The following is a 19305-nucleotide window of genomic DNA, read 5'->3' as shown; positions in this document are numbered from 1 at the left end:
TAATGCCAGCCATTTTAGTTTCTCTAAAAGAGTCCTTTAAAATGAATACAAAGAGATGGAACTGCAAGATGATTTTTTTATTTATTTCTGATGTGTATGTATAAGGTTCCCTGTTTAGAATTTAAAGCATGTTTATTAAATGAAAATTATAAGATTAATGCAAATTTGTAGTTGAGGAGTTACACTAAGAATTTAAAAGTTGAAGTTTATTATTCCCAATTTTATCATAACTTTGGGTTCACTTCTATCTTGCAGCATTTTTTATGGGTGATTACATCTTGTTAGGTGAATTCAGTAGTGCTAATTATTCCTTTGTAGTTCCAGATGAAGATTGCTCTGGGAGCCATAATTGTCAATTGCTTTGGCTCCTATGTGTGTGTTGAGGGTTCACACACAAGCGCATGATACCTGGCACTTAATATCTCCTCTAATAATAAAAGTACTATTAGCATTTATCTCAGCTTATACACATTGCATCTTAAGTAGTTGATGATGTGTAGAATCATTCTCTTAAAAAACTGAAACATTTGAGATACCGATTTTTTTTTATTTTTATTTTTATTTTTTTTTTTGACAGGCAGAGTGGACAGTGAGAGAGAGAGACAGAGAGAAAGGTCTTCCTTTTGCCGTTGGTTCACCCTCCAATGGCCGCCGCGGTAGGCGCGCTGCGGCCTGCGCACCGCGCTGATCCGATGGCAGGAGCCAGGTGCTTCTCCTGGTCTCCCATGGGGTGCAGGGCCCAAGGACCTGGGCCATCCTCCACTGCACTCCCTGGCCACAGCAGAGAGCTGGCCTGGAAGACGGGCAACCGGGACAGAATCTGGCACCCCGACCGGGACTAGAACCCGGTGTGCCGGCGCCGCAAGGCGGAGGATTAGCCTAGTGAGCCACGGGGCCGGCCGAAATACCGATTTCATGGAGCATCTGGTTGTTCTGTTTTGGAGATCAATCCCCATGCTTTGTTCCTAAAAGTGCCCTATTAGTGACACCTGCTTCCTTGGAGGCTTCCGATGGCCCTCAGTTGGGGCTTAGGGGGCCTTTCTTGCTTCTCTCTCACTTCAGCCACCTCCCCATGGTTGCTCAGTTGTTAAGGTGGATGTGTACCACCTGGAGCACAACAGCATCCTGTTCAGAATATAATGAGATAAACAAGTTGAGAAAACTGGATGTGTCTGCCATCCAGACAAAGCTATTGCATTCCTAAATGTTAGTCTTGGATCTTGACTAATGTTGAAGCCTTAATTGTTTTATCGCCCAATTACGAAGCTGTGGGTTCCATCTCAGCATTGAGAAGGGACTAATTTGCTCCATTTTGGAACTGAATCAGCTTTTAGGCCAGCGGGGCACTGTTTGGTAAATTGCTTTTTCTAGTACTAGCACGTTTTCTCCCTTGGTAGCCGCTGTTAGCTGCAGAGATTGTAATCTCCAGGGAAAGATGAGAGTGCCTACCCTTTCAATATGTACAGAGACCATACAAGATGGCTGTCTCCTCATAATTAGAGACTGCGCCGGATTTTCTCTACTAAACTCGTGTGTCGAGAAGGCTACTTTCTATGTGGTACATCTTTTTGAGCTTCTAGTGATTTTGCTTTCAGTTGGCTGTTTCTCCCAGAAAGAAATACAGGAGGGCTGTGCATTCCTGGGGTGTCTGGAGCCCCTCTCTCCTGCACAGCTTTCCCAGGAGCAATCACCATCTCTCCTGTCTGCCCAGACCCAGCTGCATTTCTTTATTGATCTTTCCCCAGTCAAACATTCCCTGAGGCCATCTGTTCAATTCTGTGCCTCCCTAGCAAGTTAGACTTCCTTTCCTTTCCTACCACACTGAACTTTATTTAAAGTCTAGCACTGCTTCCTCACTTCTTAATTTCTAGATAATTGCTTCTGGCATTTAAAAATGTACAACATAATCTTTGGGGACATGTTAGAATTCAGAAAAAGAGCAATGCCCGATAGCACCCTGCCCAGCCCCAGCTTCCCTTGGCTTTGTCCTAGGTCCCCTGCAAGCTGCGGAGCAACCCTCTGTCACCCTAGAGGGCACTTACCTCTCCTTTCCTCCTTAACATCTGCCCTCAGAAACCCATTCCTGCAACCTGACTCTGCCTTCTAATACTTTTCAATGTCTTTACTCAGTGATATCTCATGCAATTCCCTTTTCCTCCAGTGACAACAGGCACAGGAATGCTACATGCGTATCACTCATCAGTTTCCTTAGGCAGAAAGCTGAAAATAGCTAAATACTCCTGCCACTAGACAGGTGTTTTCAGCTTTTAGTAGCACCTTGTTCTCTGCTTCTCCATGTGCACCCAGGTCAAAATAAAAGGAATTGGATTTAAATTGCAGCACAACAGAGATTGCTTTGGTACCTAAACAATTCCGCAAGGGAATGGATTATTAATAGAAAATAGATCATTTCATTCCTGAAGATGTTTACGAGTAAATAGAAAGTGGATAAAGAGGCACCTCCACTCTTAAAGCAAAAATCTGATCTTAAATCTAGGAAAATATATGGGACCATATATGTGGACAGCACAATACTCAATTGCCTTTCTATAGTTTACATATAAATGGGGCCATTAAAGAACTCCTGCCTCCACCCCCACCCTTACCTAGGAACCGGAGGCCCTGCCAATCAGACTCTGTTAGAACACTGAAGCTTGAGTTACACCCTTGTCCTGCTTGATAATGACAGATGATGCCTCCCAATCAGAGCCAAGCATTTCTTTCTTACTCAGTGCCCAAACTTCCTGAACAACCCAGCTGCAGGATAAGACCTCCATTTGTGCAGCAGTGAGAGCACCACTGTCATTCTCTTCCAGTAGGCAAGATCAGCCTTGTAGGTGGTGGACCAGACAGGAGTAGAGGAGTGGAGAGATCCTAGTCTTCACACCTGGTAGAACAGGAAGGATATGCTGTGTGGCCTCCTTGGACCACATCTGCCCGATGGGCCCTTTTATATCTTAGGTGGGTAGGGGTGGGAGTGGGGAGGCGCTAGGCAGAGATGAGCTTCTCCATACTGGTTCTTCATGTCTGGTCCACAGGCTTCCAAATCTGGGGAAGAATGCAAGGATGGGGTGAAAAAAGGCAGAGGTAATAAGAAACCTAAAATGGCTGAGGCTTATGTCCTTGTTCCAAATATATATATATATTATATATAATTTTTAATAGTGGCAAAAGATTCTTCAAGAAACAGAAATTCCACCTTCCCAGACAATGCCATTTATCTATTTTTAGAGTATAATTTAATTTTAATAATCTATTAAGCTACTGAGTCCTTTAGTAAATGTATCACAGTGTGTTCTGTTCAGCTGATGACATCCTGGAACAAATAAACTGTTCTTTTCAATTCTTAGATATTAACTCCTTGCCATGAATTAGACTGAGAGCACTGGGGTTTGTTTATGAGAATCATTTGGTTTACATGGTGAAATGAGACCTCGCAGGATGCTGCTGAAAGTTTTATATTTCTAAATCTGTGTGTAGAGAGATTGTCCTTTCTCTGGACAGCTTTAGAGACAACTTGGCAAAATCTGAAGTAGAATTGAAAACATATATATATTTTTTGCCTTAACTCAACATTCTCAGACTCTGCCATGCTTTTCTTTCAGGCGATTGCCACGTCAATCTTTTCTACTCCGTTGAGCCCATTTCTTGGGAGTGTCATTTTCATCACATCATATGTCAGGCCAGTGAAATTCTGGGAGAAAAACTACAAGTAAGATCCTGCAATCTATGCTAACTTGTGTCACTCAGATTTGCACTGCGGAGGGCTCCTTTTCCTGCCTCTGTTAAAAGGTCCCCAGCTGTAGCCTTTGCCCTGCTGTGGGGTGGGATGGGGCCAGGCCTGTCTTTCTTGGGTGTTCAGGGCCCTGGGAAAAACATGACTGATTGAAGATTAGCTGTCAGATACTAGTCCAAGTTTCACCAGCTGTGAAGGAAAAGTGAGTTCTGGCTGCCAGATTATGGTCGTTGACCCAGGAAAGGTTATTGAATAAGCCATTCTTGGTGATGGGGCTGTCCCTGGATGGCACGCTTTCCCTCTTGGTGAGCATTCCTAAAATGTAGCCATACACGACCCACTGCACAAAAACTCTTGAACTTGTAGAAGTTTTTCTTGACTCTTTGGAGCAGGGGTGGAGTGAGTGGTGTTATTTTTAAGGAAAGGGGTAAAGACAAGAGAAGTAGTTCACTAAGTAATTATATACATATACATATATATGCATATTCTAAAGATATTCATTTATTTGTTTGAGAGGCAGAATGACAGAATTAGAGGGAGAGGGAGAGGGATAGGAAGAGCTCTTCACTTGTGATTCACTCCCCAGATGCCCACAACAGCTTGGGCTTTGCCAGACAGAAGCCAGGAGGTCTCTCTTGTGCATAGCAGAGGCCCAAGAATTTGGGCCATCTTCCTGCGCCTTCCCAGGCACATTAACAGGGAGCTGGGTTGGAGGCTGGAACAGGAAGCTACCTGCTGCACCACAATACAGACTCCTCCTCGCCGTGTAATTCTAAAGACTTCTTAATGGATGTGCGGGGAGGGTTCGAGGACAGTCCGAGACAGAAGGCAGGAGGCCCAAGAGCCAGGCTGACTCCAGCTAGGCAGAGGCTGCTGGCTGCTCTGTGTGCTGGGGTGGGCCTCCATGTCAAATCTCCTGGGCCCTGACCTTCTGGCCTTCTCTCTACTGTGATATCCAAGCCCTAATCCTTTTTCTCTGATGTGCTTAACATCTTGCAGCACTCACACTTTACCAAGTGCCGCATATCCCTTACAGTCTCGCTTTTCTCCTGAGATGGTTTATGTGACTGTGAAATGCTCCTCTGATCCAGGCTGGGGATGCAGCCTGACAGATTTCTTATCTCGCCTCCACCACTGACCACTGGTGACATCATGCCTCTCTTCCCTCATCGATAAAGTTGGGGTGAAATAATTGGACCTACTTCACAGAAAATGAGTTACCATACATAAAACTCCTAGGTTGGGGCCTGGCATACAGTAAGCACCCCATGTGCCTGAGCTGGCAATATTATCTGCCTGCTCTGTAGAGAAGCCCTGGTCCCACCATGGCCCATGTGACAGGTGTTCACCGTGAGTGTGTGCTTCTCCTCCCAGCAAGCTCAGAAGTCTGTGTTCAGGGGTGCCCTGTGGAAAACTAACCCTCCCAAAGGGCTCTACCATGAGCCAGTGCTGGGAGATCATGAGGAGATAGGGGAGGAACTTTCTGGAAGATTCCTCCTCTTCTAATAGTAGTAGATCTTTTGTTCCAATGAAAGTAAAGTCATCTGGAAAGTTATACACAAATTTTCAATTTTGCATTTGTCTAAACGGGTATGCATACGAACAGACGTAGAGAGGAAAAGACCATCACCAGAACTGGCTTGCCCATAAGCTTTTTGAGGAGAAAGCAATTTGGGGCACCTTTTTGGAATCCTAAAAGTTGTACTTGCTGTCAGTTAACAGGGCTGGAATTTCATTATTTTTCCTTACTCAGTGAAAGAAATGTAAAACATTTTAAAATTGACTCACTATAAAAAAAATGTTGCTTTTTGTCTCCAGTTCTCAGAGAATCAGTCTTTTTTGCTAGGCTAAGGTTTAATATAGGAAAATATCAAAGAACTTCTAATATCTTCATGGAAGTAGGAGTAGTGTGTTTTGCTATTTAACCTCTTCACTCCTACAAGTCTGCAGCCCTGTTAGGATATGTTTGGGTCCGAGTTTTCAGTTTCACAAAGAACAGATTCTGTTGTAGTCCATTCTTTTCATCAAGAAAAAACACAGCTTAGTCCTTTGTTGGGAAGGGGTATCTATTGTTGGTGGACACTTCATGGGTTGGAAGGGGACGTCAAGGTCTGTGGGTATGCATAAGGATGTTCTCCCTTTACAAGGTCTTGCTGAAGGAGCCAAGGGAAAGAAAGCTTTCAGGTGCACCAGAGGAAAGAGTTCCTGGTGTAAAACCCAGTCTGCTGAAAATCTATTGTTGCCTCCTGCGAATACTTTAGATTATAGAATCCAGTGTCCCGTCTGCTTAAAAAATCAGTGGTTGAGATTCAGGACAGCAGAGTAGCAGGTACCAGAAGAGGAAGTGGCAGGAAATCTCATCTGCATGCTTGCAAACACTCTGGAAATCACATTCTGTTTTAAAGCTTTTTCTAGTGTTCTTATTGAGAAGTTTATGTGAACCTGTTCTAATTTCTCTCTCTCTCTCTCTCTCTCTCTCTCTCTCTCTTTCTTTTTTTTCAGGCAGAGTTAGACAGTGTGAGAGAGAGAGACAGAGAGAAAGGTACTTCCTTTTCCATTGGTTCACCCCCCAAATGGCCGCTACGGCCGGCGTGCTGTGCCAATCCAAAGCCAGGAGCCAGGTGCTTCCTCCTGGTCTCCCATGCGGGTGCAGGGGCCCAGGCACTTGGGCCATCCTCCACTGCCTTCCCGGGCCACAGCAGAGAGCTGGCCTGGAAGAGGAGCAACCAGGACAGAATCCAGCGCCCCTACCAGGACTAGAACCCTGGGTGCCGGCACCACAGGCAGAGGATTAGCCAAGTGAGCCATGGCGCCGGCCCTTCTTTTGGGTTTGATACAAAGGAGTGATCAAGTTGTGTAGTTGATTCTCCTTTATTTTTTAGAAGCCATTCCATCGTTTTTAAAGGGCCTCCATAGGCTCTTTCTGCTGAGCACTTAGCCACGGTGAAGCACACTGCCCTGTGTGTGTGTATGTTCGGGGTCACCTCTAGGGGGTCACTTGTAGTCTCCTCTTCTAGGATGCCTCTCCCTTTTCAACCCTGTTACTTCACAGTCTTTTTTGAGGCTTTTAAAGCTGACTTTGGTTTTCACAGATCTCCAGTGAACCCTGCACTCTAATGAAATTATTTGAAAAGTCAAGGAAGTAATAAGCAATAACTATGGCTCATCTGTTTTCCCCACATGGCCTGTCCTGAAATGTGCAGAATTCCTGTCCCCTGATTCTGTGTCTTTCTGACACATGAGACAAACATGTCTTCCCCTACACGCCCCATTACCTTAGGCTCCAGATCCTCTGCTCACTCATCTCTTCCCACACATAGCTCCAGCTTAGTGGTCCTGAAATACAGCTCTCAATATGTCAGTGTCCTCAAAAACCTGTGCTGGCTCACTCTGCCTGAGGAACAAGGAGAAGCACCACACAGACGAGACTGTCCCCCATAAGAAAGTCAGGACAATGGAAACACTGTATGTCTGTGCTTTCCAACATGGCGCCACCAGCCCACATGGCCACTAAGCTTTTGAAATATGTGACTATTCTGAATACGGGACTGAATTTGCAGCTCTGTTTAAAATTAATTCTTTTCAGCTTAAATAGCCAGCTACCATATTGTACAGATATAGACAGACCCTCCTTGTCCTCACTTTCCATCTCATCTCTTACCACTTGTCTATGTGTTGTATACTGTGGCTATTTCATTCTAAACCTTTCCTTGAGCTGTTCCTTTCACATAGAATGACCTACCCTCCCTGTACCTCTGCTTCTTCATTTCTTGTCCACAGCTACTTGGCAGAGTCCAATTTAAATGGCAACTCTGCCATGAAGCTGTCTTGATCTCTCCAATTGGAAATTCCTTTTCTGAATTCCTATAACGATTTGTCTTTGTGTTCTGGTAAAAGCTTTAGAAACATATTCAGATATTATTGTTTATCATTCTACTTGAATATAAATAGTTACTAAATAATCAACCTTTGTCATTAACACGAAACAAACATTTGAGCTGGAAAGTACATGACTCATGTGCCCAATTGTCTCAGCCAACATCTTTGCTCTGAATGAGTTGAATATTTTCAGCTCCTTTAAAGAATGAAAACTCCCATTCTAAACAAAGGAAGAAAGGAAATGTGTAGCTTTTAAATCCACATTCTCTTGTCTTAAATGAGTTAACTCTTTTCAGTTACTGTAACAGTGATTTTGCTTGGATTTGTCAATTTTTTTATGAAATGTAACTCATATGGGTATGTAACAGCTAACTGTAAGAAAAATATAGCTTATCATAGTGGTTATGTCTCTAGATTACTCTCTGTATTGTTTTACAAATGTTATATTGTTTTGGGCATCATCCTTCACAACAAATGTGTGTTAAGTATCTGTGTGTGTGTGAGTTCACTGTTCTAGACTTTTTTTTTTAAGATTTATTTATTAAGGGCCGGTGCTGTGGTGCAGCAGGTTAAAGCCCCTGCCTGCAGTGCTGGCATCCCATATGAGCAGTGATTTGAGTCCCACTCCTCCACTTCTGATCCAACTGTTTGCTAATGCACCTGGGAAAGCATCAGAGGATGACCCTACTCCTTGGGCCCCTGGACCCATATGGGAAACCCAGAAGAAGCTCCTGGCTCCTGGCTCCTGGCTTTGGTTTGGCTCAGCTCTGTCTGTTGCAGCAATTTGGAGAGTGAACTGGCAAATAGAAGACCTCTCTCTCTCTTTCTGTCTTTACCTCTCTCTGTAACTCCTGCCTTTCAAATAAAAAAATATTTATTATTTATTATTTATTTGAAAAGCAGAGCTTCAGAGGGATAAAGGGAGAGACAGAGAAATCTTCCATTCATTGGTTCACTCCCCAAATAGCCTCAATAGCTGGGGCTGGCTTGGGCCAAAACCAGGGGCCAGGAAGTTCTTCCAGATTTCCTACATGGGTGCAGGGGCTCAAGCACTTGGGCCATTCTCCACTGCTTTTCCAGACCCATTAGCAGGGAACTGCATTGGAAGTGGAGCAATTGGGACACAAACTGGTGCCCATATGGGAAACCAGCACCACAAGCAGTGGCTTACCCTGCTAATCCACAATGCCAGCCGCTGTGCTAGGCTTTAACCAGGAGGAAATCAGTCTGTGTGACTTCACAAATGCAGCAACTTTTCAGGCTATGTCTTTAGACCTTTCTTGAACAGCAAGAAGGTACTTGTCTCTGCTTAATCCTCAGCTCTTCCTGATGGAGTGATGGTATATAAGCTCTGGGTTTGGTCAGACATTGAATAAAATCTCAGCTCATATGCTTGGTTAGGTGCTGGGGAAATTATTTAGTTGGTTAGCTCATCTGGAAAATGGGGTGACTAGGTGCTTCTCAGAAGTCATAAAAATCAAAGAAGACATGGTTCTGTCAAGAATGTGTAGATCCTTTCCATTAGCAATGTTTCTGTTCTTTTTCTCAGCCAAATTTTGTCCTCCTTTCTTATGTCTACCTTCTCTCATCCAACTGCATCTTGACATATTTTATGTGTCGTTGCAACCTACCTGCATTCTTTCTAAAGTGGCAGAGAACAGTCATATCAACACCTTCATAAATCTTATACCATCACAACCATAGCCAGCATCCACAGCAAGACTGGGGGCATTAAGGTCAGCCTTTGAAGTACACTCAGAGCAACAAGATTAAACAAGCCCCACCTGCATAATGGAATTCTATGGATTCCACAGAGCCTTAGATGCAAAAAAACCCATGTACTCAATGTGGTCATGTGTTAATAATGCAAAGTATGAGAACATGTCACAGCATAGCCTGTAATGTTCACTTTGAATATTGACCAGTCTCAGGGAAGATGTTTTAATTAGATGTGCTCAAGGTTCTTGGCCTAGGGGAGTGGAACCTCAGTGTTTGGATGCCTCAGACCTACCCTGTAAACCTCCCACATCACATATTTTTGAGTAAGGCACTAAAAGGATTTGAGATAATGTGGATTTAAAAGCTGCATATTTCCTGCCTTCTTTTGTTAAGAATCATTCAGTCCCATCTCTTGCACTTCCCTGAAAGCTGGGAAAGCTGAGGGTTCTCCTCTCTTGCTGCAATGATTCAAAGCCAGAGTCTGCCTTCCTGCTGGACTGGACTTAGCTCCCTGCAACCATCCATCAACCTGAATCAGTCACAGAGCCTCGCTCGTGGGTGACCTTGAAGAGTCAGCAGCACCAGACAGCTGGGAAGCAGGTGGGCATGGCTGACTCCATCCTGCAGCCCGTGGCCTGCTTCACTACTCTGCACTTTGCAAATACTTTCACTGCTCAGCAAAATGGAATAGGACCCTGAGTAAAATTATACACCACAGCATAATGAAGAACAAGCTCAAACCAGTGCTGTTGGAGAAATTCAGTGCACTGGAGTTCCTCAAAAGTGACTTCCTTCTGGAATATATCTGCATAATAGCTCATCACCAACACCTCAAATGTCAAATCTCACCCTTGAGTACGCATGTGAGAGCCTTCCCAGCCATCAGCAAAACAGCAGGATGAGGTCACATTCATCATTTTATTTTCCACTTAGCAACATCATTGAGACACAGACCTGGAACTCCAGCTAAGAAAATTCAAGTCAGAAATGGGAAAAGAAAGCAGAGAGAGAGACTGAACCAAGTCCTAGGCCACATCAGCAATAGAGCTGGTGGAGGAGGCTCCAACTCCAAACTGGCCACTTGGCCTTGGAGGTACCACGGGGCGCTCCAGGCACCTTCTTTAGCTTTCCAGACCACATAGATCCCCTGATTTTTAGAAATGAAGGTTGGCCTTTGTGCTGTCACTCCCTGAAAGTAAAAGGTATGGACAAAGGTGCGGGAAATCCCTTTGATAAAAGCTATCCCTCGCTTTTATTAGGAGTCTTTTGATTTCAAGAAAACAACTCAAGATGACTTGTGCAAAATTAGGAATTCATTGGCTCATGAAGCTGAAAGGCCTTGTTGGGCCCAGCTCAGACTCTGGGATGGGGGTGGTGTTATCAGGAATCAATCTCCATGTCCCCTGGCCCTATCTTCCTCTGTGCTTGCTGTATCCTCAGGCCAGTTCTCATAGTGGTGACAACAGGGCTGCCAGCAGCACTGAGCTTGCATCCCACCCTGCCAGGTCCAGTGTAAAGAGAAATGTCTCCTCACCTGCCAGGTCTCCTATCCCGAAGTTCTGGGAGTCACTCTGGCCAGGCAGAAACAGTAGATGTCTGGCACATGAGGCTTCACACCTTTTCTTTCTGTTGCCTTGGCCCTGTTGGCCATAGTCTCACTTACTTGTCAGTGTCTTTCTAACTGTGGCCAAACATGAGTCTTAGCAGAATGAAATGAAATATGAGGCAGGCACTGCCCTGTTCGTTCACAGAGGCAGCTCACATGTCCCCAGCCACTTGGCTGAGGTTTTCTGATATTAAACTCTTGAGCTCATTTTTGGCTCCTTAGCCTGACTCAACACCTCCATTTTATTATGTGTAACTAAGACTTTCTCTTGCTGCTTTTCCTTTGCTTGCATTCCTTTTGGAATGTTCAGGACATGGCCCACATTCCCATTTGGGTTGTTATCTGTCAATCCGGGGACCCACTATCTCCCAGATGTAGTCCTGTGATGGCTAACCCATCTTAACTCCTCAACATGTCTCTCTCGTCAACACCCACACTTAAGTGTTGTGTGCAGCTCATCAACACACACACACTCACACAAACACACATATATACACACACACGTGTTATTGCAATTCAGGCAACTACAACAAATACATAAATATAGGCTTATAGACAACAAATGTCTACTTCCCTCTGTCCTGGAGGCAGGAGTTTGTGATCAGGGTGTCAATGTGGTCAGGCTCTTGTGAGGCTCCTCTCCAGGCTGGGGACTGCTGACTTCCCAGTATCTTCCTGCATATCTGAAAGAGGGCTGGTGTGCTCTCTGCAGTCCCTTTCATACGGACACTAACACAATTCATGAGGACTCTACCGTCACTTTCTTTTCTTTTCTTTTTTTTTTTTAAATTTGACAGGTAGAGATATAGACAGTGAGAGAGAGACAGAGAGAAGGTCTTCCTTCCGTTGGTTCACCCTCCAAATGGCTGCTATGGCCAGTGCTGCGCCGATCCGTAGCCAGGAGCCAGGTGCTTCTTCCTGGTCTCCCATGCGGGTGCAGGGACCCAAGCACATGGGCCATCCTCCACTGCACTCCCGGGCCACAGCAGAGAGTTGGACTGGAAGAGGAGCAGCTAGGACTAGAACCCAGCGCCCATATGGGATGCAGGCACTGCAGGCGGAGGATTAACCAAGTGAGCCACGGCGCTGGCCCCCGTCATTTTCTAATCACCTCCCCAAAGGCCCTACCCCTCATCCCATCTCATTGCAGATGAGGATTTCAACATATGGATTTGGGGGGATGAGAGAGGGGCACACAGAACCATAAGCAGCTTTAAATAGGAATTTCTCTAATCATTCACTTTAAAAGACTTCTCATTTTGGTTCCTGAGACTTTATTCAGGACCCCGAGTTGTCACTCATTGCCCAGGGCATCCTTGAACTTCATTGCTGTTCTTGTACCTTCCTGACTGGGGCCTGGAGCTGTTGAGAACCTGGCCAGGTACACAGGGAAGCACAAAGAACAGGGCAAGCCAGACTTGCCAGCTGCTAACTATATCCTGAAGAGGAACACTCCACACTTTTGTGATCCAGTAATCACAGGCGTGACAGCTCAGCCTGATTGTAAGGGTGGTCTTGGGTGAGCTGCACTGACTCTTACCCCATTGGTTCTGCCCTGAGTATCACACTGAGGTTCAGAACCAAAATCCATACTACCAGCTTTCCTGCTGTGAGGGTTCTGCAGAATACTTCCTTGGGAAACTAAAAAAAAGCCCTCCTTGGAGCCAGTGACTTCAGGCCACTGAGCTGCCACCAACCTTTTTGACCACACAGGGCGTTTGTGACTGTGCCTCCCTTTCATAGTTGTTGTGGGCCAGACACTTTCACAAATGGCATTCTGTGTGTGTGTGTGTGTGTGTGTGAGATTTGATGGGCTTTGGAACATAATAGAAAGTGTCCAAGGCCTGAAATAAGTACAGAACTGGGCTAATATCCTAGCTCAGCTGCTTACTTGTTCTGTGACCTTGGGCAACTTGCTTAACTTCCCTGAGTTTCCTTTTTCTGATCTGTCAGATAAGAAAAATGAAGCTCTGCTTGAAGAATAGATGTGAAGGCTGGAATGAATATGTTAGAGAAGATGAGCAGGTGTTCAATAAATATAAAGGATGAGGATCACTATTGTTATGGCTATGCAGGCTACTTTGTTCTTCCTACCTTTATTATTATCAATAATAATAGATCCAGGGCCCATCAGCATAATGGAAAAAGGAGCTTTGTGTTTTTTTATTTCAGCAATAACTAAAGCCAGAGCATCAAACAAATGAAACTATGTTGAATCCTTTGCCAGGGTATAGCCAGGCACCTGATAACATATCTGAATAAATTATGGGATGACTTTACTGCAGACTAAACTATGTAAATCCCTTCCTTCCATAACTTTAAAGGGAGGGAAAATTTTAATTATAGGGCTGCATTTTACTATTAGCCCATAAGATATAATAAGGTGCCTATTTGGCACTTAAGGAAAAAAAATCACCTTTTAAGGAGCTCAGTGTTTTGTACAAAGATCTTAAATGCTATCCCTAAAAGAGGTTGGTGGGTAGAGAACATTCAACAAAATCCATTTTGAAAAAATAAGAACATCAAGTCTAAAGTTGAGAGTTTCTTTCTTTGACTGCTCTAGTCAAGGATACCTGTCTACATCCTCTTCGTGCCCATGAACAAATTATAAATGAGGGCCCAGATGCTGACAGTAAATCCCATTGCAGCCAAAGTTAGGAAGCTGGAGGGCAGAGGAGGGATATTCCTGTAGGCTGGAATATGAAGTTAAACCCAATAAAATGAGAGTCATTAGAGGAAATATGAATTTCTTACTTTCCATAAACCACGCACACAAGGGTAGTATGACAGGTTGAGCATTTTGGGCAGCAGATACAACCCTGCTTGGGACACGCACATCCCATTATCAGAGTGCCTGAGCTCAAGACCTGACTCTGTTCCCCATTCCAACTTGTAGCTAATGTGTACCCTCAGAGCAGCAGGTGATGGCTCAAGTAATTAGGACCCTGCCACCCATGTAGGAGACCCAGATGGAGTTCTGAGCTTATAGCTTCATCTAGATACTTGGGGAGTGAACCAGTAAACTGGAGTTTCTATCTCTCTCTCTCTCACTTTCAAATAAGTAAAGAATAAATATTTTAATTAAATTGCTCAGAACAATGAAGCTTTGTCAAAATGTTAGTGAATTAATTGAGAACTTTTAGAATTTCGCAGGCAGAGAGCAGACCATCTGGTTCACAGAAGTAACAGGGCTGTCTAAGGCAAACTAACTAGATGACGTCTGGAGCAAGTAATGAAGTAGGGGCTGAGATGGGGAGGGCTGGAGACAAGCCGCTAAGCACCCAAGTAGGGCACATAGGTTGCCCAAGGTATGGACTGTATCACACAAGGAACAGTTAGGAATCTTCAGCCTGAAAAAGAAGGTGGCATATGGGAGGAGGGTTGTCGTCTACTTCGTAAAGGATGGCATGTATAGGAGGCAGCCTTGAACTAAACTGCACCAGGATCAGCAGGTGTGTCTAAGTGGGTGTGGTATTCAGATGAGACCACAAGGAGCAGACTCTGGCCAAGGAGGAGCCCACAGCTGAGCACAGAGCTCCTGAGGGCTGCCTAGGGAAGCACAGACCCGTTCCCTCAGGACTGACAAGATGCTGCATGATAGCCCTTTGTGGAGAGGAGAGAGGGGAGGTGGTAATTCTTAAGGGATGGGGATAGCCTCACTTGTAAATTCCAAACCCAAGAAGAGGCTGGAAAATAACATGGTGAGATTCCTGAGCACTCACTGAAAGTAGCTGAAGTTGTTTAATCATGCAGTTTATTGTTGGATAGACCACCAAATAGTGGCCTTTAGAGATTCTGATGTTCTCCTGGAAAGGTTGTGATGCTCAAAGAACAGAACTGGGACTCTGTGTCTGATAGGTACTGAAATAAAAAGAGTGCATAAAAGGAAAACTAATATTTATGGAGCAAGAACACTGAGTGCTTCAAATTAAAACACCTTCCCTGAGATTGGTCAATACCGGAAGTGAATGGTCCAGGCCACACTGTGAGGTGTTCCCATCCTCCACGTTGTTAAGTAACCGGTTTGAGTACAGGGGGATCTTCGCATCTGAGGCTCTCTGTTAGCAGTCTTCCCATAGGCTTCTTGTAATCAGGTGGGGCTTATTTAATCTTCCTACTTCAAGCATGTTTCTATGCCTGGCTTCATTGCTTCTTAGTACACAGCAACCTGAACTCATTAGTGGAATTCATATACAATGTGAACATGGGAAGACAGTGTCTCTTATTTTTCTTGTCACTCTGAAAGCATTCTGTTATCAACCCCTCTCCACAGGGCTTACTACACTGTATCCTGTACACATTGCTGTATTTGGCTCTCTCTCACTCAATTCTGTAAACTCTCAGGATTTTTTTAAATGAAAAATGACCAGTAATGTAAAAATAATTACATACGAGAGAATCAGAAGAAAAATTACTCGATAAAACAGGGACAATTTAATGCACTATATTCCTTTTACATTTCATAAAGGCTTAGTAGGATTTTTCAGAATTGTTATTTGGAAGTTGCATAGCTGGAGCTTATGATACTGTAATGAGAGAAGACTTTGCAAGAGAGGTATACTTTGAGTTTTGGAGGAGGTGGGGGAGATGCTCTTAGAGGATCCTAGGAGAAAACTGTTCAGGTAGAAAGTCTGGATTTTTAAAAAAGCCTAATTGTAAGAGCATTTCAGAATGATAGAGCACTCACTATCTAGGTAAAGTTATTGACAAGTGAGAGTGCTGGGGCAGCCTCCTGAGGATGTTCCACCACTGGTGAAGAACTGCTATTGGGGAAAAGCTGGGCAGGGTGGAGCATGACTGGGAGAGACAAATGAACTGATTTTCTGTTGGCTTCTGTCCCTGTGCTCCAGAGCCAAGATTCAATGAAACATATTTTAGTATTTTAAAACAAATGTGAACTGTTGTCCAAATAAAAACTACATTTCCTTTTTCCCCTTAAAAGTCTATTCCCAGGCATACTGAACTGATGCAGTGCCATTAAAACCATTTTCTCATCAGTTTTTTTTTTTTAAGTTATAAATGCTTCCTTTATTACATAAAGCCAGTAACTGCTACTTCTAAGTTTGACTGTTTGTGCACCTCTATGTTGTTCAAAGTGTTTTATGCCTGTGATGTTTAATGACAATCACTTCCAATGTCATCTGTGGCACCCGCTCCCCATTTCACAGCTGAGCAGCAGCTCCCAGGCGCGAGCAAACACACACTTAATGTTCTTCCACACTGTACTGTCCCAGAAACAGCAATGCTCCGACAGAGACGCAATTTTTTAAAAAAATCACAGGTGCCCTAGCTCATCAATATATCATTTTATCATTTTCATTAACAAAGCGCATTACAATGGAGCCCTAATTTGCATTGAAATTAGTTGTTACAAGACACTGCACATTCTCCTGAGGACACACCACCACTTCCAAGATGCAAGGTCACTCTCCAAACAGTCTCCCCACCTGCAAGTAGCAAGCGCACAGCAGGGACAGGAGCTGCTTCCATCGGCATGCCTGAAATAGTGCTTTTGCAAGATCAGTTTTTGCCACGTGCCGTGCCCTTGGGTCTATGGTGAAAGGGATTGACTTGCGATGTTTTGCAGTAGGCAGTTAGAGCTATGACTTTGTGTTTTAATTTCCTACAAGAAGTCCTGTGATGTATTCAGCATTTGATACACTCAGAAAACCAAGGATCAGAAAAATGATATTCTTCTGTCTCTTACACCCCTCAAATAATATAGTGAATCATGACTAGAAATCAACTTTGGTGGCTTGAAGCTGGGGGTCTCTGGGCATCATTGGTTATAGTATGATAGTTCCAGGCCAGATTATTTTGTAGGGTATGACATCATGAAATATATGAATGAGATGTCAAACTTACATAAAATAAATTTCTTTTTTAAAAGAGTTTATTTATTTATTTGAGAGAGAGAGTTACAGAGAGGGGGAGAGACAGAGGGAAGTCTTCCTTACTCTGGTTCACTCCCCAAATGGCCGCAATGGCCAGAGCTGGGCTGACCCAAATCCAGGAGTCAGGAACTTCTTTTGCGTCTCCCATGTAGGTGCAGGGGCCCAAGCTCCTGGGCCATCTTCTACTGCTTCCCCAGGCCATAGCAGAGAGCTGGATTAGAAGAGGAGCATTGGGACTTGAACCAGTGCCCTTACAGGTTGCTGGCATCACAGGTGGAAGCTTAGCTGGCTGTGCCACAGCCAACTGCAAAATAAATTTCTTCATCTGAAATTTTAGTTAATGTTTGAATGTTTTGATGAGATACGAAAGTGTTGTAGAGTGAGGAGCATAATTTTAGTTGGACTTTGTTTTGTAATACATTTTAAGATTTAATGTGGACAAAGGGCCTTGTTATGCTTTGGAAGTGAAGGAAATAGGAAAGGAAAAATTAAGTTCATCTCAACGAGAAGCATTGGTGTGATTTTATTAAGTGCCATGTCCTTTGGTGACACAGTGCACCCAGAGAATGTGTCTTCCCAAGTGATTATCTCTCCCGAGACAAGTGGGCATGAAACAGAGTGAACCGAGTTAGCTTGGCAGTCCTGAGTGTGTCTCTGCACAAATTACAGCAGTTCCATTACCAAGGATTATTATCAGGTTTTTATCCATAGGGGGAATTATATCTCAAGAGCCTGATTCATCTTGATCCAAATTCTGTGCACATCACAAGTAACTAATGAATAAAAAAAGTTTGCCTTTATTCCCATGAGAAGTTACACCTATAAGTCTAAAGAAAACAAAGAAAGCACTCAAATAAATGACCTGGCCTTTTTAAAAAAGTCAGAAGTCTATAAGACCCAAAAGTCACAACCTTGAATCAGGCTATTTAAGACTGAAGAAGAATGCAGCAAAACCCTGAGAATTTCATCCTTTTGAGCCAGTTACAATCCTCTGCTGCTCCATTTATTCAAGTCCCCATTTGGCTGACTCTGCTCAAATGTGTGCAACTTGGATTTTTTTTATTACTATTTTTATTAGTAGCATTTGCAGAAACAGAAGAAAAACTTTTCACCCTCTAAGTATTTATGACTTTCCAGTGAACGAATTGGTGGACTTCATATCCTGCCTTTAAAATGTTGAGTACTCTTGGATGCTTCTGACTGAAATAGGAGAAGCAATCCTAATTTGAGGGGTAAGCAAGTGAGAATCCAAGATAAAATTGCATGTAAATGTTTTCTAGTCACAAAATTTAGGCCTACTATTTAGATATGGATTTTTTTTTTCTTAAAATTTTTTTAGCTAATGATATATTTACATGCAGTTGACAGAGAAATCCTATTCTGTGAACCTTTTACCAGTTTCCTTCAATAGTAACATTTTACAAAACCATCACAACCTGGATATTGAGGTTGATGCAAGAACATTTGCTCTGGAACATTTCCAATCACCGGAAAGATCTCTCCTGTTCCCCTTTTAGGACCCATAGAATTCTTTCTCACCCCAAACTTCTCCTTATTTTTCTTTTTAAATATTTATTTATTTGAGACACAGTTACAGACACAGAGATAGAGAGACCAAAAGAAAGGTCTTCCATTCCCTGGTTCACTCCCCAAATGGCCACAACAGCCAGAGCTGAGCCAATCCAAAGTCAGGAGCCCAGAGCTTCTTCTCGGTCTCCCATGTGGGTGCAGGGGCCCACGCACTTTCTGAAGCTATAGCAGAGAGTTAGATCAGAAGAAGAGCAGCCAGGACACGAACCAGCACCCATATGGGATGCTAGTGCTGTAGGCGGTGGCTTTGCCTGCTATACCACATTGCCTGCTTCAAGAGTTTTTCTTAGTCTTTAAGCTTTAAAAGCTTAATATAATGTGTCTTAGTGTGAATTCCTTTGGTTTTACCTTCAGTTTCTATTCTTTTGGGAATCAGATGTTAGATTTTGTTTTATTGCAGTCTCACAGGTCTCTGAGACTGTTCATTTTTTTCTTTAGTCTGTTTTCTCTGTGTTCACTTTGTGAATAACAATCTATTGTACTCTCTTTTAGTTCAATGATTATTTTCTCTCTTCATTTCATACTGCTGTTGAGGCCTTCCTTTGAACTTCTTATTTGGGTGATTGTATTCTTCACTAATAAAATTTCTATTTGGTTCTTATTTGTATCTTCTATTTCTTTGCTAAGAGTTTTATATGTTTTGGTGAGACTATTTTTTCATTTACTTCCAGTGATCTTATTTGCTCATTGAAGCATTTTTATAATCACTAATGTAAAATCTTTGCCAAATAATTATCTTTTTTAAAAAAAGATTTATTTTATTTATTTGAGAGGTAGAGTTACAGACAGTAAGAGGGAGAGACAGAAAGGCCTTCCTTCCATTGGTTCACTCCCCATATGGCCGCAACGGCTGGAGCTGCACCAATCCAAAACCAGGAACC

At 43.4% G+C, this 19305-nt stretch overlaps 1 protein-coding gene across 1 annotated transcript in view; it reads left to right on the top strand.

Moving 5' to 3' along the window:
* PCNX2 (pecanex 2) overlaps positions 1-19305 on the top strand; it is a 338333-nt gene that overhangs the window by 235705 nt on the left and 83323 nt on the right. The window contains exon 22 of the mRNA XM_062210622.1: positions 3606-3712. Coding sequence (XP_062066606.1) covers positions 3606-3712 — 107 coding nt within the window. The remainder of the gene's footprint in view (positions 1-3605; positions 3713-19305) is intronic.

The sequence above is a fragment of the Lepus europaeus genome, chromosome 14 (assembly GCF_033115175.1).
Source record: "Lepus europaeus isolate LE1 chromosome 14, mLepTim1.pri, whole genome shotgun sequence".
Lineage (NCBI taxonomy): Eukaryota > Metazoa > Chordata > Mammalia > Lagomorpha > Leporidae > Lepus > Lepus europaeus.
This window is presented reverse-complemented; position numbering and strand designations above follow the sequence as displayed.